Source organism: Amblyomma mixtum, chromosome 2 (assembly GCF_055824585.1).
Source record: "Amblyomma mixtum isolate Tamu chromosome 2, ASM5582458v1, whole genome shotgun sequence".
Classification (NCBI taxonomy): Eukaryota; Metazoa; Arthropoda; class Arachnida; order Ixodida; family Ixodidae; genus Amblyomma; species Amblyomma mixtum.
In genome coordinates this window covers 17,614,514-17,636,569 of record NC_143013.1, presented here as the reverse complement: position 1 = coordinate 17,636,569, position 22,056 = coordinate 17,614,514, and the positions used below count along the sequence as shown (strand labels likewise).

General features: G+C 47.9%; 1 protein-coding gene across 6 annotated transcripts in view; it reads right to left on the bottom strand.

Annotated features, from left to right (window-relative positions):
* Positions 1–22,056, bottom strand: part of Zw (glucose-6-phosphate 1-dehydrogenase Zw) — a 43,854-nt gene that overhangs the window by 4,186 nt on the left and 17,612 nt on the right. For 2 of the 6 annotated variants that reach the window (XM_089570660.1, XM_089570661.1), the window contains 7 exons: positions 5,705–5,794; positions 5,025–5,062; positions 4,572–4,680; positions 2,706–2,923; positions 2,152–2,310; positions 1,671–1,796; positions 465–558 (listed from right to left, as the gene is read on the bottom strand). In XM_089570660.1, coding sequence (XP_089426786.1) covers positions 465–558; positions 1,671–1,796; positions 2,152–2,310; positions 2,706–2,923; positions 4,572–4,680; positions 5,025–5,062; positions 5,705–5,794 — 834 coding nt within the window. Of the gene's footprint in view, positions 1–464; positions 559–1,670; positions 1,797–2,151; positions 2,311–2,705; positions 2,924–4,571; positions 4,681–5,024; positions 5,063–5,229; positions 5,323–5,390; positions 5,544–5,704; positions 5,795–6,968; positions 7,065–20,157; positions 20,308–22,056 lie in introns of those variants that run through there. The other 4 variants (XM_089570663.1, XM_089570662.1, XM_089570659.1 and 1 more) reach the window with 4 other exon arrangements.

Genomic DNA, 22,056 nt, shown 5'->3' with positions numbered 1-22,056 from the left:
CTCGCTTAAAAAACAGCAAAAGTTCGCGATAAAGCGATTATCTTGAGTCCACTTGCTATAGTCGTCTGCAACATCCCATCTTATAATTCTTAAATCTTAAATTCTTAATTTTAAATTCTTATAATTTATACACAACCTGTAGGCTAAACTGTTTTAAAAAATAAAAAAAATAATTATAATGTGCTTGGCACTAGGCACAGAAACTAACCAAAAGACTAGCCATATGCACACAAAAACACAGGGCCATGTACCAATATTCAAAATGGCTATGGCATATCAGCTCACGCACGCACATGCACGCACTCACACATAGAGAGATAGAGGAAGAAAGGAAATAAGGCATCTTGCATGGATTTCCTGCTCCAGAGTGCAAAGCGGATGAAAGCAGGAAGGAGAGCCCCATCCTGTCACCCATTATCAGGCGACACACGCACACGAGGGCTATAAGTGTCTACAGCACTAACCTTCTCATTCCTAATGTCCTCTGCATTGGTAGACACTGGCTTCTCCATGGCTACGAGAGAGAGGATCTGCAACAGGTGATTCTGCATGACGTCCCTAGGGAAAAAGGAAACAAAAGTGGACGCAGGTGCACACAACGCGAAACTATGATGGGCAAGCAAGACACATCGAGGCACAAGAAAAATCCGAGGCACAAGAAAGGCCACTGTTGATGCTGCTGTGCACTAGAAGGCCTTGCTAAAAAAAAAAAAAAAAATGCTTCGGCGCAATGGACAGCATATTTTAAAGTTCCCAGGCCAGTGAGCATGGCAATTAAGCAATTATTCAGTTGTGCGATAATATGTGCCACGCTGCTTGCACCTGAACACATTAGGCACTAAGGTGCTTAAATAGCACCTTAAATAGCAGCTACAGGGGTTTTCATGGATACCATACTTTAATGAAACTTCTAGATTACTTATGATTACTTCTATCAAGTTTGGCAGTCCTGTGACATTCCATTATGGCACAAATAGATTTTAAAGTTTTCCATTTCAGTGGCCTCCTCGGTTCAGGCGAATTCTACTAGCAACACTGTATTTCAACACCACAAACTTTCCTAACATGTTAATATCTGCATTCCACTTTACACTCCATTAACAAAAATTTGAGGACCGAGTTAGGTCTCCTCAGCCATTTTATGAAAAAGATATAGTTAGCAGTAACTGCTTCAGCAATGCAATGCGCATTACGAGTGTTTTTCTAGTAATGTTTGCGATGTCATCTCTGCATCATATGAAGTATCATTCCTGGCCACGAACTGAATTTCAGTTTGCTGTTTGCGCAGTTTTAAAATGGTTTCGCTTGGTAATTTGAAAAATGGGAAGTTGTGGAGGACAGTGTTTGTAACTCCACCCACACCGAGTTGCCCTCTAACCCTTTATGAGGCACAAGTTCTGTGCATGTCTCACATGCTTACAAATGGTAAATTTGCATTCCGAGTATGTCTAGGAATTTAAAGACATTGCTATGAAGCCGCTTTGACGCCTAATTTTGTAGAAGAACAGTGGTACACAGTTATCCCAATGACTTTGTAAAAAAAAACCTCAAATATGGTATGTACCCATACCTCAGTCTTTTGGACTTATAAACAACTTCCATTAAAACTGAAAACTACTTTAAGAAGTTTTGCACAACGTAATGTGGTACTGTCCCAGCACGACACCAACCTGATGATGCCAAAGCTGTCGAAGTATCCGCCTCGGCCCTGTGTTCCAAAGGGCTCCTTGAATGATATCACAACACTGGCAATACTGTTCCTGTTCCACGTGGGACCAAATATCTGGTTGGCAAACCTAATAAAAGAAATGAGGTTTATGATTAAATTTGCATCAAGTGAACTGTGCAAGGCTAACTGCCATAATCTCTTCAGAAGGTGCCGATTCTATTGCTCAGTCACGTTCAAGCAAGGAAATATTCAGCAAAATTCAACTACAGGCAAGCTGTTCGTAATGCTTACAACCTATACATATCACAGTGCCACCATTACCTCAAGCCAAATCATTCAATCATGAATGATTGAAAATCCATTGCAAGCTAAATCGAACAGAACATAACACCACACTGTTAAAAAACTAGACCAGACATTTCCATCTTCAGGCAAATACCTCAAGCTATCACGCTGTATAGCACAGTGAAACTGTCACTCACCTTATGGCCATGAGATTCTGGACCATCTCTTTTCCAAGATAGTGATCAATGCGGTATATTTGAGATTCATCGAAGAGCGACGCCAAGTGGTTGGAAAGCTCAGCAGAAGTGGCTGAATCCTTCCCAAAAGGCTTTTCAATCACAACTCGCGTCCAGCCCCTAAAAGTTGAAAGAAAGAAACAACACAGGCAACAAGAGTTGACTTACAAGCGAACATTTGCCAGCAGTATACTTTAATATAGCCGATATAGCCACAGCTCTATATGAAGCAACTTTATTTTTACATGCAGTGACACAACTCATGCAACCACAACAAACCGCACCTAAAGTAAAGGTTGCTTCATACGTAAATACAGAAAAAAAAAAAGATATGCAAATGAGATCATCACTTAAATTAAACCCATACCTACAAACACCAAAAACTTTTTGCAGCTATAGTAGCCACTTTATAAGTGACCATTTCAGAAGCAGAAAGTATGAGTGATCATTCTCAACGTGAAGACAAAAGCGTTAGCAATACTGACAATGCAAAAGCCATCGCTGCCTTGACTCACTGCTTGCTCATGCAGTGTTGCTTGATGTTTGTAGCAACAGGCTGAAAAACTGTGGGTGGCAATGCCATGTAGAACATCCGGTTCCCAATGGAAGCACCCTCAAGCTTTTGCATTTCCTTGTCGAGCGCAGCGAAGTCATCGCCCACATCGTATCGGCCACACACGTAAGAGTTGACCTGGGTGAAGTCCTTGAAGCGACCTTTCTCCTCTTCCTTGATCTGCATTAGCAAAGGAATCCAGCCAGATTACTAACAGCACTGCTATAACGAGACCGATGAACTCCACATGACAACCCGAAAAGGGAACCTGAGATTGCACGACAAACAGTACATTTGATTATTTACAATAGAACCCCGTAGTAATCTCCCTTAGATCAATAAAAAATCTTGACTATCAGCTGTTGGTACTGTCATGGCTGCTGCTGTTTCATAATTTGGACGATTACTATACACAGTGTTGGTTTAGAAAATAATCATTTAGAAATACCTTCCATCCTGCTCTCATCACCCTGTTACATGCTAATGTTTTATCTTCAGTTATCAGTCACCATGTTTGATTTTTTCCAAGTATCACACGAGTAATGCAGTTGCAGGAATATAACGCAAGGGAGTGGTAAGGGAGTTTGATTCCATATGAAAACCAAAGTTTTGCATGAACATGGCATCGCCTTCCACAAGCTCCAAGAGGCAATAATTAAAAAACGTGTGAACCACAACTGAGCACAGCAAAACACCTCCTCAGTACCACCCTGCCTCCACTGCCCGGTGCTGCAATCATTTGTTCGTTACTACCCCTCCCTTTTCTTTTTCTGTGTGCGCCCCCTCAATGCCTTCAAAAAGTTTGCTTCCCCACCTAACTCACAAGCCTCGTGGTTAAGCCATACAAAAAAAAAAAAGCGCCGTTTTATCGTTTAAAGTTGCCATCCAATTGCCTCCGACTGTTGGCTTTGCGATTAAGACGTTACTTCTGTGGTTCTGAGATGTCCTAGACTGCACGCGTTCCGCAATATCATTACACGGGAAGTACGTCGCCATGGACAGACCTCACAAGAGCTTTGATTTCAGCAAGAGTGGTCTTTTTGCGGTTAGGAGCTGTTATTCTATCAATACAAGCCAACTTAAATTCCTCCTCAGTGTCTCCTTAATGCCATGTGATAAGCTTGAACATCAAAAGAAAAATGTATCAGGCTATGAAATTAGAGAGAGAATCAAGACAACAGAAATAATTCCATTCAGTGTTCTCTCAGCCTTTCTGCATCCAGTGAAGCCAACACCTTACGAATATAAACCATTATATAACTCACAGTACCGTTTCCCCATTACAGTTTGCTGCCCCGCTAACATTTTCCCATCAGCAAATATTCCACATTCACACTAACATTTCTATGGCAGCATGGGTGTGATAGAATGTATTTTGCAGCCAGGATCGAGCTTACCAGATTACACACTTTTGAAAAATGGACAGTCGAGGGCTATAATACGAATCCCTTGGGAAGTCTGTGCACCAAGAAGCACTAAACGAGAACTAAATAAGGAAAATGATTTCATGAGCGAATGAAGGTCAGCATGAAATTTTGTCTTCAAGCACATTATTAATCCACAACTGTCTAAACTGTGCGTAAAGTAGAGCTGTAGCACAACTGATATTACCTGTCTCGAAACAGATAGCAATTGCTAGATGGCAGTGTAGTACATCGCATACACTTTATCATGCTGCTATTCATAAAATTTCCACAGAACAGCAAGTTATTTGCTCTAGCTGCTTAGTCACATTTTTCATCACATCTTGCCAGCACACACACACGCACACACACACTGAATAACTTGTTTACTGTACGTGCCAAGTACATAAGTATGACAAACTTACCTTGAGGAAGGGAGTGATCTTTCCCCACAGCTCCTGTATGGTCATTTTTGTACGGGCATATCCAATAAATTTTGTCTTCTGAGGTAGCAACCCATCTCTGAAAAGTGCCCTGCAATTGAGAGAAGGGACCTTCTCGCCAATCTGACCCAGAGACAGCAGACAACATCAGTGTCACTTCAGCAGGCCAGATTTTAATAGTAATCAAACGAACAACACAATAAAAAGTGAGGGTCCTAGACAACAACTATTGTTTCCAACATTACTGAATAAGTTGAGAACAAGTTGAGTTAAATTTCTACAGATGACAATCCATTTCCGCCATTGCATGAATGGCGATACATGATGTACATTTTCCGGCGAAAGTTAAAAGGTACGCGATTTTTTTTTCCCCTCTCTCGCCTGCATGGAGTGAACGGTGAACACAACAGAGGCAATATTACATTAAGCACTCACCATAAAGTTGGGTAGATCTTTTTCTTTGCCAAGTCTCCCTACGATACAAAACAGAAAAGGAAACGAGCGGGTTGGAAATACAGGAAAAATTAAAAATCTCTATGCGCGACCTGCAAGTTCGTACGTCACACACACCGGCAGGAGCGGGACAAGGAGAAAGTTAAGGAAAGTGCGGCTAAATTATACACATCTGGCGTGCACCTACATGGAGGAAAACGAAGGGGGAAGATGCGCTTGGGCCGGCATGACTCAACACCGCACCGGCGTAGAAGGAGCAGGCAAACTAGTGCGTGCAGGAATGGTGCAGGCCGATCACCACCACATGTCCCATGCAGCACACACGCATGCACTCCCTCGATGACCTACGAGCTCGTGAAATACCACGGCGACGGCTAAGCCGTCGCTGTCGCTCGTGTACGCTGCGTGCCCGTTGAGCGCGTCGCGGCCCGCGGGAGACCGCGCAGCTTCCCTCCGAATTACTACCATCCCGCAACCACGACAAGTGAGCGTCTGAGCGTCGCTCCCACGTGGCCGCTTGTTTTTAACAGCCAAGCTCGGGTCCGTCGCTAAGCGCTGGTCGGTAAACATTGAGAGGAGCGCGCACGGCGGGAAGAGAAGGCGGTGCAAAACCAAAACCAAGCAGCGCAGCAGGGCGAAGAGTGCGGGTCTAGCGTACTCACCGAAGCGCCGAGCACGACGAAGATGTGTAGCTGCTCCTCCTGGACGGGCTCCTCGAACAGGTGTATCGATTCCTTCAGGAGAGCGATGCACTGCGGGGAGAGGTCAGGCGGGTACGATGTTTGAGGCATCTCGGTGTCTACGGCGGCGACGGCGACACGAGGCTTAACTGAGCCGCTCTGAACGCAGCCCAGCTTGGCTGCCGATGGCTTGCGTCGTACTACTACTATTTGTAGCCGCGCGCTGCGGCGGGCGGCGGTCGGACGAGCGGAAGCGGATGATGATCGGCGCGCCCCGCCTGACGCTGACGGGCACGTGGCCCGCTGGAAAACCAACGGAACTTGCGGCCGTGCCGCGCGGAGGCTGATTGGCTTCTGCCACGCGCTCCGATCGCGAGTTGCGTGCGAGGCCCGTACGTCGGCGATGTCGTAACCGGACGCCCCGTTTCGGCCCCCCCCCCCCTGATTTTTCAAACTGGTTTGCGACCCTGAGTGTGTGCGGAGGGAAACTTCGCCTGCGCTTTTTGGTCAAGCGCCTTTCGCTTTTCTCCTGGCACGACGTCTCCGGCTTGCGCGCGCTGCGTTTGAATGGATGGAGGGCGTTTTCTGCTATCAACAGCTGGCTGAGGGGCCCTGCGCTGCTTCAGGGGCGGGCGCACGGATTGATCGCGCCTTCGAACGCGTCTTTTCCGTAGGGCCTTGGGCCGGTTTGACAGTATCGATCATAAGAGGCTTTCCAGTGTTATCAAGCACTCGAGTGTTGCGTTCGGAGCGACCATTTGCTTTCCCTTTCGTCTCTCCGTTTCTCTTCTCATTACGCGTGATCGCATCGGCTGATGTCTTAGTAGCATGAGGAGCGCACGCGGAGAGCGCCTGCGTCAGAAGAGCTATGCGATAAGGCATCTAAAAACGGAACTGGGTGGTCTGAGTCCCGAAAACAGATGCCGATAAAACGAACGTAGCAGCTTTTAGTCCCTATCGCTCTCTCTCTCTCTCTCTTTTTACTTACCCTGGGCGTGAGTGCTCAACGCCTTGGCAGTTAGAGCAACGACCGCGCCGCAGGCGCTCTATCCTTGACTATAGCTGTCATGATTGACAGGTCTGAAATTGAATTTCGCTACCGCCTGGTCGGGTGACAAGCTGCGATGTGGCATTGAGACACATCCTAGAGCCCGGGCGACGACGTTGAGAGCCGTATATTAGGCGAGCGCGCGTAGCTACGTCCGTACAGCGCGTAGCTACGTGCGGTACAGATCTCTGTACTTACAGCGGGCGCAGCCAAGAACAGGAACAAGAAGCCGGGGGCAGAAAGGGGGGAAACCCTCATCTGACCGGGGAATAGCGCCATCCGTGTTCGCGACTCGCCGAAGTCGGCCTGCCGAGGGCAGCAGCTTATTCTCGGCTTCGCTGGGGCTGTCCAGCGCGCCTCATCAATGTTTCAGCGATAAAGGACCCCTTGTGTCGGCGCGTTGCCTTGGTATCGCTACGCGGTCATCGGCAAACAACGTCAATTAGTGTTCGCGCGCAGACAGGAAAAATTAATGAGAAGACACCTTCGCGGACGAAAACAACCTTTGTGGAAAACAAACACTTTCCTGATACTCAGAGGCAGAAAATGCAGTTCTATTTGTAAAAAAAATAATAATAATAATAATAAAGGCGAGGTGCAGAAACGGGCTCAACACCTTCATGCAGTTCGACGACTCAATACCGGGCGCCTCGATTTACTGAAGGTCAAAAAATAACAATAAAGTAAATAAATAAAATAAAAGGGCAGTGAACTTCACTGAAGCAACAGACACCTCGATGATAATATGCGGGCGTAAAAGAGAAAAGAGTTCCAAATGCAATTTTACACCGCGAAATCTAGGACCGCCTGGGGTTTAGCGTGAAAAACTGTACAGCTGTTCACCAAAAAGCTCTTGTCTGTATATCGGTAACTAGATCGGTGTAAAGTGGGTGATAACAATGGAAGAAAAGATGGGGGAGGGGTTGAAGGATTGCTTTATTTTTTAACTGGCATGGACATAAAACAAGAATTTGGTGCCTGATAGCGCTTTTTGCATAAGAAGAAAACACACGAACTGGCGGCAAAGCTCAACAAAGCACAGCTACAACCCACACAATTCACAATACAAATAATACAATGCACACGCCAGCAATGATAACGTAAAATAGAAGATATACTATAACTTTACAGGCCCACGTCAACGGAAGGGCTACCTAGTGTAACTGTAGTTACTGCAACCGGCCGTTGCCATGGTGTGCGTGGGTGTGAGGTCGAAACTATATTGAGCACTCCGTCGATATCTTTGGGCTTGTGAGCGATGTATCCCAGCCTGCCCGAACTTTCATGCCGTGAAGCTTGCATCTCGATAATAGAGTGACATTAAAAAAAAAAAAACATAGAACTGTTTCGCTATTCTACTTCTTCTATGTGTTCTCTGTAAGGGTCCCCAATTTAGCCTCATTGCCAGAGCAGTCAGAATGAAAGCCAACTAAGGTGGCTGTTTGGGCTTGTTGGTCAGTGTTCATGGTTAAAGAATGCAGCGCTGCATTCTTTAACCATGATCACTGACCAACAGCGCCAGTCCTTCGTTTGTCCTTGTCTTTTCGCGCTGCATTCTTTAACAATAAAGGCACACACGCACAATTTGCCCGTCTTGAGGCAAGCATTAAAAGAAAATAACTGAAGTGATCGGTTAAATTACTTTTAAGCGTCAAACACAACACTGCAAGCTGTCGATCAAGGCTCGTCGCAGTGGCGGGTTCCGAAATAAACGCGAACATCCGGGTTCACGCACAGAAAACTCTCAGTGCGCAGGTGGTCGAATGTGGCAGGCCCTGTGAGATCACCTTCTAAGTCATTATTATAACAAACCTAACTGGCACGACGTATAAGTATACGACGCGAGAAGCGGCGCGGCACGGAACACTCGTGCTTGACCCGCGCCGCCCATCATATATCATGTAATCTAAATCATGATCATCCTGTTCTCGGTACTGCAGTAGTCGCTCACAAGGCGACTAAAAAGACAAAATACGGCGCCGCAAACTTCTCGGAATATGTTGGCATACAACGTCAGTTTATTTTAAGCCTTCCGGGAAACGCGTACGCGCGATGCTATCGGTCGTTGCTATAGCAACCAACCGAGAGTGCATGAGCGCGGCTGCTGACACTGCTGTCACCTTATACGCCCTGTGCTTTCATTTCGGGGTTGCTTTGGATGTGATCCAGTTCATGGACAATTGATTAATCGCAACAAAGAAAGAAGGGAAGAGAGAAAGAAAGGAAGCTACCAGGATGACGAAGTATTGTGGTCATAGGCGTGCGCAGGGATCACCAAATTTTAATTGCCCCCGCCACCCCCGTTCCCTCCCACCGATGCCCCTACGGTCAAAACGCAGCACCCCAACTCACACCCCTGTGCGCATGCCTATATGCTTATGGTAAACTTTTCCACTGCTTCAAATAATCGACTCAAATAATCGCTTAATTTGTTGAACATTTTTTTCGTAGCGTACCTCCGGTGTTTAAAACACATGCAAGGGCCTGAAACCGTTGTGTCCTCAGCAAGTGCGTCCGCAGAACTTTTTTGCGGGGGGGGGGAGACCCGATGTTCGGGGTTGGGGGAGGCGTAGGTTAGCACCAAAAACCAAAAACGCACTATTTATGGTCCAAGCTACGTATACCAAACAAAAATTAGAAACAGCAAATGAATGCTAGGCTTGGAGAACATACATTGGATTTTATTAACGAACAAACAATTATACTTAATTAGCAAAATGCGAAAAGACAATATCACCTAAGCGTGCTAATCAAGCTGTGTAGTTGTTTTCTGCTAGGGCATAAAAATTACCCGAAATTCCAGGAGGAGGGGGGGGGAGCCCCCCCCCCCCCCCCCCTTGCCCCCGCTTGCGGACTTCCATGGTCATCTGAGCTGTTTGGCCCATTTCTATCCACCAAGTTGTAAAACGTACGTCGTGCTTGTACTCTAAACAGGAGTAAAAAAAGGAGTAAGCTGTCCTCTGACTCCCTTTTAATAAGGGGAGTGCGATAGAGAACAGCTTACTCTGTTTTTATTCCCGTATAGGCGTATTAGTGTTTAAAGCGTAATTTTGTGGCACTTGGAATATGCTACCCTTGTTACCGCAGCTGTACGCTGAAGCGTGCAGCTGCATGCACGTACGCATTCACGCTGACAACAATAGCACCTCCTGTTCCACCATTCCATTCACGCAACGCAGACCGTTTCGTTTATTTCGTTGCATCCTCCCAAACTAAAGCAGCCGATGTTGCGCAGTAAAGACCGCGGGGCGTATATTCACGTATATTCAAGCGCGAAGTTCCATGTGTGCGTGAGGGTTTTGCACACGCGTGATATAAGCGTATATATTCACCGTTCCGGTGCTTCGACCCCGGTGCACACAGAGCGCGTGGTTTCTTGCCGGGGTGGCGACGACCGCAAAGCGGTGATTTATACGGCGGCCGCCTCGTTAGCCGCCTCGCAATACTTTCGAACGGCGCGCAATCTGGGCCACGACTTCGCGCCGCCGGGAGGGAAGGGGAGAACGCGGGGCAGTCGCCCGCTTCCCAACGGCACCTTTGGCTCGCCAAAACAGTGCAGCACTGTAGAAAGCTCCATGATGATCACTTCAGTCGAGGTTTTGGGCAGCGTATTTAGTAACTGTTGCGCGACTCAGTGGATGAATAGATCAGTTCTTGTACGACTCAGTGGATGAGTAAACCAGATCTTATATACGAGGAAGACAGCGCACACCTGTGGCTCGAAGTTTTGTTAATCGCGAGTTTAAAAGGCTGGCACTCCGGTTCAGAATCGTGGCGCTGCTTGTGGCGAAATATTTTGGTATATACATAGCATACGGCGGCGTAAGCGCAGTTATTTTTAGAGCCACGAAAAGCTATAGATGGCGTGACAATCTGCACGTTTCCAACTTTTTTTTTCAGATTTTTGAAACCGACCGCTGGATTTTCAACCCATCACACCCTGAATCAATCGGCTGTTGCTGTGGTTGCTTAGTTCTCACAATGCTGCATGGTTTTATAGAGACGAAGCGTTGTTTGCCCTCCAGGGGGTCTCCGCCTCGACCGATTACTTTACCTTACATTACCTTGCCTTGATTCTGTCTCTCATACTCAGCTGTATAGCTTTCTCTCGGCCGCGCTTTGATCCCCGCTGCAGATTTGCGCTCCTACACGTACCTATAGCTCCTTGAGGCTGTGTCTTTGTTCCCCGCGCGGCTCTCGTCTCAATTTGCTGAGAGATCGCGCGTTCCTGTCTGCAAGCCGATATGCTTTACTCTTTGGTTTCATTCTTTTCCAATTCTTTGCCCGAATGAAGGCCGCTCTCGGTTCAAGAACAAAAAAGCTAAGGTTTGCGAACTGCTGGCTGAGGCGGCGGCGGGCTTTTGCATTATCGAACTGGGCCGCGACGTCTCGAGGGAGTGGGGCGCTTTTTGTCACGGAGCAAGCAGGCCTTCTTTCTTTCTTCCTTTCTTTCTTTCTTTCTTTCTTTCTTTCTTTCTTTCTTTCTTTCTTTCTTTCTTTCTTTCTTTCTTTCTTTCTTTCTTTCTGTTATTTTTCCTTCTTTCTTTCTTTTTCCTTCTTTCTCTCTCTCCCTCACCTTCTCTCTCTATTTCTCTCTCTCTCTCTCTCTTCAGTTTCGCCGCTTCCTTTGTTCTGAGCCGCTATCGCATAGCCTTCTCTACGAGTGTATAACGTCACCTCCATCGATTACGGCATGTTGCCTGCGCGCGGCGGGCGCGACCCTAATTATGCGGTGCTTAAAAGACTTAACGCACGGCAAAAAAGGGGGAGCGTGGGTGACGTTTGAAGCAAACGATCCCTCGAGGGGGCGCATTCCGTGGCAGCGCCGAGCTAAGAGAGAGTGAAGTTGTTAACGGTTGTTAACGCGTGGGCTCAGCAGATCGAGGCACGCAGTATATAGACCACCTGGGGCGCTTTAACGTGCTCCGAATTCTCAGTACCCGGGCATTTTAATCTGCATTTCGTCCCCGCCCAAGTGCGGTCGGGGTCGAATCCACGAACTCTTATTCAGCTGTCGTACGCCATGGCCGGCAAGTGGTCACTGCGGCTCTTTGCAGGGAAGCTGCAGCGGTAACTTGCATTATTTCTTGGTATTTCAGACGTTCAATGAAAACTCGTTTTAGACCTTTCCGAGTTGTTTACAAGGCACCCTTCTTTCTTTCTTTCTTCCTTCCTTTCTTTCTTTCTTTCTTTCTTCCTTCCTTTCTTTCTTTCTTTCTTTCTTTCTTTCTTTCTTTCTTTCTTTCTGTCCTTCTTTCTTCCTTCTTCCTTCCTTCCTTCCTTCCTTTCTTTCTTTCTTTCTTTCTTTCTTTCTTTCTTTCTTTCTTTCTTTCTTTCTTTCTTTCTTTCTTTCTTTCTTTTCTCGCTCTATCCTTCATCCCTTCTTTTTCTTTCTTTTGTCCCTAGCTGCGTTAAATCCTCTTCGTACGTCAGTGCAGGTTCCGCCTGTATAAGCCGCGACATGCAGTACACGTATTCACGCATGCACGGCAACCGTCGACAGGTTTTACCGCTGGTTTTATCCGTTGCCTGGCCGGATCACTCATCACTGTCGGCGCTGATCACGCCTCTCGCTACGGCATACATATTTCTTTCTTGGCGGTCGACGAAACGGGTTCGCCGCTGCCGACGGCCCAGCGACCACGCGTGCAAGACTACACCAGTTGTCGCGGCTGAAAGCCTTCCCCGAACGAAGTGGGCTTTTAAAGTTCTGAATTTCCAGTTTTTATGGACACTGAGCACGAATCAAAATGTATATTAGAACTACCTGTTACAACTAAAAATATTCAAAGCGAAATTCAGTCAAAATACGTGAAATGCAAAGATTAGCACATCTACCGCCGCCTTCACTTCTCCATAGCAGGCTCCCTGCATCCCCCCCCTCGGCGCGCAGTTATTCGATAAAATTAATTGCGCGGCAAAGGTAAATGTCATATAGCAGGCTTTTCTTCTTTTCTGTGAATATACAAAAGGAGTCTTCAATTCTTTGCTGATTCTGGCACCGGGACAAACGCTCGCTCGAGGCCGGTGTTTATTTTTAGGGTGACTCACGTACATCGGCTGATTCATATCAATTTATAGATTGCAGAGAACGCTGTTCGCAGAACTCCATTTCTCGAAACTACCATCGACTGCCAAGAATACAGCGGGACGGTCAACTAGAGGTGCCCATACGCCGCACAGTTACATTTTCTTTATGCATACGCTAAGATCTCTTAGCGTTACGCTAAATTGAATGTTATCGTGTTTATGAGGGTATAGTTTATCAGTATTGATGGCAACAAGGAAATTAAGAGCATAACAAAATGTGTCCTTTTTCGTGTTCTCAAAAAGCTTGTGAATTGATGATCTATCAAAATCCCTTTCTTTGTAACGCAAATTTAAATCTGTGATTTTTTGTAGTTGTTGTTGTTGTTGATTATCTCCAATTGTGACATCGCTGGCTTGGGCCTCGCTCGAGTGGAAGCGGTGCAGTTGCCGCGGTTGCGACGAGAGTTTCAAATGTAACTATATATAGTTTCTCAACAGGTCCAGTGACAAGCTAGAATGCGAAATAATGGGAGATTTTCCAACGATACAGTGATCAAGCGCGATTAAGTCCAGTGATCAGGCGTGAAAAGACGCCTTCGCTTTTACTCAGTTGCAATAAAATAGGTTTTCAGTTCGTTTCCTGCTCTTGCCTCAGTTTTTGTCAGACGTGCGTTTTATGTTGGTTTTGTTTAGCGGTTCTATTCTTGGTGCATTCTAACCGGTTTTATACCTGCCTCCTTGTCCTTGAAAACTTGTTACTTATTGCTGCCATTACTTCCTTTTCCCGTTGCCGTCTGCTCTTTTTCCATCATTATTTTTTTTTTGTACCTGATATATAAATCTACGATTTGTCTCTGATTTTCCTGAACTATAGTGCACTTCGTTAGTCGCCATTTTGCCTTCGATGATTCTGCAGCAGATTAAGGTGGTCGTGCATACAAATTGCGTGCGTGCGAGTGTGCGTGCAGTGAGGAAAAGAGAAGAAACGCTCGTTTCGCCGTGATCTGGGTACGGAGGGATCTCGAAGCGATTTGGTGCGAAAGGAAGAGACAGCGCGGGAATATATATTGAACCGACTTTTGTTTCCTCTCTATCGTTTCTGCCTCAAGTGTGTAGTTCGTATACTAAACAGAAGCGTCGTGTATCGGGCACCCAGTTTCAGAGTCACACAAGGCCTAATCTTCGCCTATACGCTCTTCAGAACGGGCTTCTTTGAATGGAACACATGAGGGGCTTCGAAAATGTCTCGTTGTTTCCCGAGGACTCTCACTTCTCTTTTATCATCTTCTCGCGTGCGTGAACGCACTTAGAAGGACAAAAAAAAGAAGGCAGGGGGGGGCTACTTAGCTCACTCTGAAATATCGCCCAAGGACGTCTCTGCAATCTGCGTCCCGCTCGAGCCAAGCGAAGCAGCGTTTTATGCATGCGAGCGAGCACCTCGGCACAAAACGCAAGTGAACAGCTGTTCGTTCCCGTTACCCAGGTGTGAATTCTATGTCTCACTACGACCGCGCAGAGCTGCAAAAGAGCTGTTATGGCTGGCGTCGTCCCAAGACTGTTGTGAGCAGGACGACTGTGTTTCCGGGCATGAGCGCTGGTCTTCACTATCTGCCGCTTCGTGATGACCTTAATTCTCCGTTTTGCCCGTCCCCGACGACCCCTCGTGCTTCGCTGCCGTGGCGGCGACCGATGTAGAGCGAAGAGACGACACCGAAGCAGGCTTATCAAATTTTTCATAGTCAACGTATATTCAAGGCAGAGCTTCCGCAAACGGCACCCAGCGGCACGCGTATACGTCCAGTCACAATCGTCCAGTGTTCTCCGTACTGCAAGAATTTTTTTCCCCTCATCGATCTACTATTGGAGACAAAACTCTCCAGGACTCACACCCGGGAACAGAAGCGGATCGCAGTGAAAGCAGATGTTCGTTGGCAGGCATAACACCTGTAGACCTAGATCGCTTTTTCCGTGTCCTGGATAGTTTTGTCACCGATAGTACCTGCTAGCCCAGCTTCAGGTCCTTCTAGCCACGCACCGCTCTTACCCGCGAAACCATGTCCTCCATGAATTCGGCTCCCGACCAAACGGCATCGGCTGAAATTTTACCAAAGCTTCGCCGTTTTAAAGACGCAAGTGCACAGGTGGTATTCTTCTGTGCGACAAAAAAAAAAAAAACAATAACAAAACGCTACGAGCGGGAGCAGATGATCAGAACGATCACGGAAATGGGCGTTGTATGGAACTGCGTCTTCTGGGTGCACACGTCCCTCCGCCCTCGATTCTCCGTGACCGATCCCCTTTTCCACTTTTTCCACCGCGCGCGTGAGTGCGGAATGATTAGTCTCGTGCTGGCTCTCTGTGGGGGCGGTCATCAAGAGGAACAACGCAGAGAGTCTCTGTTGGGACTTGTGCAAGTGTCCACAATGCCCTCGCGGGTGTAAAAACAAAGAATATAAAGCACGTATACATGTATACTCCATGCTGATGATTTCACTCCAGGCAGCATACCACTGACAAATTGCAGGATCAAGCAATGTAGGCAAGGAATTAACATATAAACGCAATAATGAGAAACAATGCGCCATAAAATTTGCTCGGCATGATTCACAACGGGGAGGTAGCCAATAAAATTTTTTTGGCACAGACGGTATTAGAGAACAAAATGCCTCAAAAAATTCAGGGGGCACTTTGACTGTCTAAAGTGCGTAGAGGCGAAAGCGCTTTCCGCACCACTTTGGCTGCCTCTGTGGCACTGGTGACGTCACCACGGGATGACGTCATGCATAATGAATAACTAATTACAAAGTAACGGAAGATTACCAATTGATGACTAATTATTGATTAATGACTAAACCCTAATTAATGATAATTAATAACGCTTAAGCTTCGCCTTTAGGAGTGGGATGCGATAGCGTGTTGTAGCGCTGCCAGGGAGTTCACGGAACGCCACCACCCGTTTCTATGGAGGCGAAACGCAAAGAGGCGCCCGCGTGCTGTGCGATGTCAGTGTACGCTTAAGATCACCAGGTACTACGGCACCTCTTTCTCTCTTTCTTCTTTCACTCCCACCTTCCTCCCTTTCCTTACGGCGCGGTTCAGGTGTCCGCCGATATATGTCAGATACTGCGCCATTTCCTTTCCTCAAAAACTAATTTACCAATTTACGCCACCACCCGTTTGGCGCGATGCCCTGCCTTTTTGAGGAAAGGAAATGGCCATCTCGGTCGGCACCGGAACCGCACCGTACAGGAAGGAAGGAAGTGGGAGTGAAGGAAGAAAGAGAAAGAGTGGCCGTAATTAAGAAAATGAAAATTGTATTTGAGGAAAGGAAATTACGCAGTAACTGCGTAATTATCTCACATATCTCGGTGGACACCCGTCATCCGTTTGTAGAGGAAGGGAGGAAGTGGGTGTGAAAGAAGAAAGAGGGGCCGTAATGAAGAAAATGAAAATTGTATTTGAGGAAAGGAAATTACGCAGTAACTGCCTCACACTCGCTCCTCGCGCATGCGCAGTTGGGGCTCTCCGGGTCTCCACGAAATCTCTCACACCTAGCGTAGTGTTGCTTCCACAACAAAACAAAGAGGATAAAGCGTATATACATGTATACTCAATACCGATGATTTCACTCCAGGTATAGCATACCGCTGACAAATTGCAGGATCAAGCAATGCAGACAAGGAATTAACGCAATAATGAGAAACAATGCGCCATAAAATTTGCTCGGCATGATTCACAACGGGGAGGTGAGAATAAAGCCTCAATATCATCACGATGTGGGCCGACTCTTGAACACTAGCGCCTCAGCGGCGTCATCCGTAGGCTGACTGACCACACCTGAGCCCTACCCTTTCCCCCGCCCCTGCAGTGTTGGAGCGAAACTTTGCAATGTTTGTTTATTCTGAAAGCCGCCCCCACGCGGCTTCAGTAGCCTCCGCAGGGGGTATTCACGTGACGTCACGGGCGCCATTTTGTTGTCCAGGGTGCGGGTTCAGTAGTGTCTATAGTGAACTAGAATATCTAGTTCACTATAGTAGTGTCGGCCGGAGTTGAAGGCGATAATCTCGTTAGAAACGCGCGCGGCTTTTCGCAGGGCTTCACAGACAAAAAAAAAAAAAAATTCAGGTGGCACTTTGAAAGTGCGTAGAGGCGAAAGCGTTTTCCGCACCACTCTTTGCCTATGTGACACTGGTCACGTCACCACTGGATTACGTCACACATAATTGATGACGAAGTAATGCCAAATTATTAATTAATGACTGATTGCAGATTAATCACTCAGCACTAATTGACTGCTAATTAATGGCGCTTAAGCTTCGCCTTTAGGAGTGGAACGCGACAGCGTGTTGTAGCGCTGCCAGGGAGTCCACGGAACGCCACCATCCGTTCGGCGCGATGCCTTGCCCTTTGAACGGAACGCTTTTTGAGGAAAGGAAATTGCGCTGTAATTCTCAGTCATCTCGGTGGACAGGAAGGAGGAAGTGGCAGTGAAAGAAGAAAGAGGGGCCCGTAATGAAGAAAATGAAAATTGTATTTGAGGAAAGGAAATTACGCAGTAACTGTCCCACATATCTCGGTGGACACCCGTCAAAACGCGGACACATCTGTCGACACGGCTGTCGACACGGACGCAGACGAGGCTGCCGACACGGATTGCTAACGACAGCATGAGGCATTAAAGGCTTTCGCCTTAAAAAATGGCGCCCGCTGCGACGTCAGCGAATATTCCCTTGCGGGTGGCTCAAGAGACCGCATGCCCAAGGAATCTTACTTCTTTGTGTACTCGTGGAGATTTCTGCGTGTACCTTCGTGTTGAAGGTACTTGCAGCCGCGGCAATCCGTGCTTGACAGCGCGCCGCGGTCATTTCTGAGTTCTCAATCATCGCGCCTGCAGACCGCAGACGCGGGTGCGTTTCCCCTTCCTCGCATAAAAGGGACGGGGGAGACAAACGATGTTGTGTTTCCCCGTTCCCCACAGGCAGGGAAGGGGGAACGCATCGGCGCGTTTCATCAGGTCGGCGACCTGAACTCTAGTCGACCTTGAGCAGGAAGCGGTTTGGTTGGACGCTGTCCCGAGGGTCAATGACCGAGAAAGATAGTTAACAGAAGTCGTGGAACTCTCGGCGGAGAGACGTACATGAGTGCGGATCGAGTTACGTTTGGCTCCGACTCATCCTTGTTTTGCGCTGACAGAGTTTCGCGGGTGCGAGCTCTGGCCCAAAGTTTCAAATCATTTCTGAGTTTATAGCAGCCATCCCCGTCGTTTTCTAAATAACTTGCAAATAAAGTTTATATTAGGGCCAAGGAGAAAGCCCCCGCCTACTTCTGCAACTTGTCGCGCCGACCGAACCATCTGAAAACGAATATATTGTGTAACATCTTGAGAACAAACAGCGCTTACAGACAAAGGACCAGAACAAGAAGGACACACAACTTGTGTGAAGGACACACAAGTTGTGTGTCCTTCTTGTTCTGGTCCTTTGTCTGTAAGCGCTGTTTGTTCTCAAGATGTTCCCCAACCAACTCGCCCAGCAACACACCTTGATATTGTGTAACATCGTGCTGTAGAAATTACCTACCTCCCTCACCAGTCGAACGCACTTCCCGATTCTGCAGCCTTGAGAAAAAAAAAAAAGAACGGCTAGTAATACCCAAGGTGCACGTGCAGCACGTTTGCGCCCACGTGCGACCGATCGTGCACATTGGAAGCTGCATTACAAAAAAAAAGAGGGGGGGGGGGGGGGGGGCAAATTTACCACACACAGATCTACTTGACTTGTGCTCAGCGCTATAAAACAAATTAACCACGCGTACAATACAGCTGTAAACAGCGGTCAAGGTCACTTGGGTTTTTTTTCCAGCTTTTCCTTCATGCTGTCTTTTCCGGCATCCTCCACACTAAATGGAGCGGTGACGACTGCATACATCAGCACGGACGGCGGCGTCGTATGCAGACGTTGCGAGCCTTTGAATTTTCCCCTCAGCCTGAATTACCGCGCGAATAGCGTGAATAAGCTGCGCGATGCATCGCACATAAATGCGTGCTTTCCTCTTTCCTTCAGCAGCACCAAACTTCCGTCTATATGCGGTCCACTACTGCCTACGGTGCAGGAGAGGTTACCGATAACAGCCCTCTCCGGGATCATGCACGTCAAAGTACAACGGACACGAAAACGTCAGCCCGACGCCTCACCACATCATGCGGTACTGCAATTTACTGCGCGCACCTGAAAGTGCATGCGTTCTTGGATGTTGTTGTTTACTTGTTTGCTTGTCTTTCTCAGGATCGCGGTGGATGAGATTCCAACATCGTGGCCGCTTCGCGATTCGGCTCGCAAGGAGTGACCTTGAACCTTTCGAGTATGCGGGTAGGGGGGGGGGGGGGGGGGGGTGCCCCTTAATGAGGCCTCTCCTGTAGATCTCCCTCCTCTCAGTGGGGCACTGCCGTCCCTTTGCGTTGATCTCGTTCCGCCTTTTTGGGCAGAAGCGTGCTGTAAAGCTACCGAAAGAACTCTCTGCGTATAGCAAGCGTATGGTTGTGGTAATAGGCTGCATATGAGCGCTATGAGAGATACCGTACTGAAGACCACGTGAGGGTCTTTAATGTGCGCTGACATTGTACAGCAGAGAAGCGTTTTTCTTTCGCGTAATGAAAGAACCTATAATGTTGAGTAGTAGTTAGTTATGGTGGGTTTATATTGGCGCATCAGCAACCACATAAGAGTTTAAAATAGTTTAAACATCAGTAAACAGTAAACATTAGTTTAAACAGTAAAAGGAGATACATGTGCGTGTGCAAGCCCCCTACTGCGTAAAGCACAGCGCATAGGGTTCACGAACTGAGCGGCGAGCAGTGACATGAACACTGTCGGAGTAGAGACACCTTTAAGTGATTCAGGCAGACCCCCTGCAAGGCTAACTTCGCCTGTGCATAAGCACCACCACCACCACGTAAAGCACGGGTGATAAACGTGGACGGTGTAAATTGCTTGCCGCGGTAGGTCATCGGCTATTGCATCCAGTTGCTGGAGCTGGTGCAGAAACACTCCCCACCCGCTTCATTTATTTCGATGCGTGTTAAAAACCTCACGCTGTTTCCACTCGATATTCTGGGAAGCTTGATATGCTACCCTCCTGTACTCGGAAGGAATTCAATATCGTATCCCTCCAATACACGCTATCCACTGTGGAGCTCTTGGATGTAAAACACATCGTAGTTTCGGCCATAGGAAAACAAACAGACACATACACCAAGTAAAAACGGAGCAAGAAAACAAACAACACTGCACAGACAAACCTACCCGCGCTCGAGAATTGTTGTGCTTACACCTCGCAATACACAGACACACGGTCTCACCTGTCCCGTGGACTTCACCATCCTGGTCGATCGTCGTGTACGGCTGTGCCTAAGCTGCTACCGGACACCGTGGCGGGGACTCGCTTTCGAGCGACAGCTAGAGAGGGATGTCCCGGGCTCTTCGAGTAGCTCCGTCACGCGACAAGTGAGCCTCTGGTACGGGAACAGACGCCGCGCGGTTCTCTTTTTTTTTTCCTCTCCCTTTCCTGCTGAATGGTGGGTGGCTGGTGGTGGTGGTGGTGCGACGGGCGGCGGAAGACGTGCCGCCCGGCCGTGAACACCCCTGCTGCGTGGTGTCTCTCTCTACGCACGCACGCACGCACGCTCACAAACGTGTACATACGCTCCACGCGCGCGCCGTAATACAGTGAAGCTTGGAGGAAAACCGGAGCGTCGTCTTCTCGCTCTGGGGACAGGGCGTCCGCCGAGAGAAAAAGGAAAAGCCGGCTGTTTTGCGAGGACCCGCGGCCCTGCATGTTGGCTGTGTTCGCGCATGCACGGAGGACGACAAAGAGCGGACGCGACATCGCAACGCGTGCGCTGCGAGGTCGCGCATTAGTGAAAATTGCATGCTTTGGTGAAGACGTATACGAGAACCACTTTCACTGCTCGCAAGCTAGCTGCAGGGAATAATTATAAATACAGTCGGACCTGGTCATAACGAAATAATGGATACAACGGAGGAATGACACTTCCCCTTGGAAGCTCGGTCAACGCGGGCTACAACGAAGCTACGGCTATAACGAAGTAGTCGCCGGGCCCCTTAAACTTCGTTATAACGATCGGTTCAGCTGTAGCTCAGAAAGGCTGCACCATGTGTCCTATACGAAGATATGACTGTATACAGATGGAAGTAGCGATTTTGATGATGCTGTGAAGACGAGAGTGTAGCGTGTATATATCATTGCAGACAGAGTATATGAAGAGCTGCGATGTGAGGATAGTTCTTGATGACATAAGACAAAATTGGGGTAAGATGTCGTTAAATGAGTAGTCACGCTGTACTTCAGAGGCGGGAAGGCCCCTCAACGTGAGAGAAAGAGAGCAGTAAGGCAATCGATCTTTTGTATAGGGAACTATAGTGAACTCGCGTGTCAGGTATACCGGGTGAGGTCGCGACCGCAAAGGCGTGCATTGCCGACTGATGTAGATGACCGTTCGTCGTGACTTTCGTAATACCAGAAACGATTGGCGCCTCTCACGCGCATTCGTTTTTCCTTAACTGTTCCTAGCGTGAGTAGAAACAGGGCGGCGTGCTACGAGATGTTTACTACTTGTTCTATATCCGCTGTAAGCCGCTCGTAGTGTTAAACGTAGTAACTGCCCGATATATTCAAGCGGACATACAACACATTCAAGCGGACATACAACACGCGTCCAGACGCGACACCAGGAAGGGCTCCCGTTTATTGCAAAGCCCGGCTTCGGCAGCGCGGCCTTCAAGTTCAAGGCCCCGTCGAGCGGAATGTCCCGCCACAAAATTACCCCACTTATCTCTATTCGCGTCGCCCGGTGGTCTGGTGGCGCGATTCGCCCTTTCTCGGCGCACTCCATTGTCTTCTGCAATGCTGAGTGCCTCCTCTCCTCACCCTTCGACTACGACCAGCCCTCGCTAAGACTCGTTTCAGGGCACGAGACAAGGCTGCGGTTCTGAATGCACCATTGTTCTGCGCTGGCCCAAGTTGGAGGACGGTCCTTCCTTAGGGCTTTTCTGCCCGTTGCAGAGGAAAAGTGGGTCACCGAGGAAACTACATGCGTCACTTAATAACGCACTTTCGCGCGCAAGGGCGTTGTAGCTTAAGCGTCTGTGTGGTTAGCGCATTAAATGCGGCACAAGCATAGTTGTATACAAGAGGAAGGGGAATCTCACTATGACGAAGCAAAAATGATCTAAGGCGC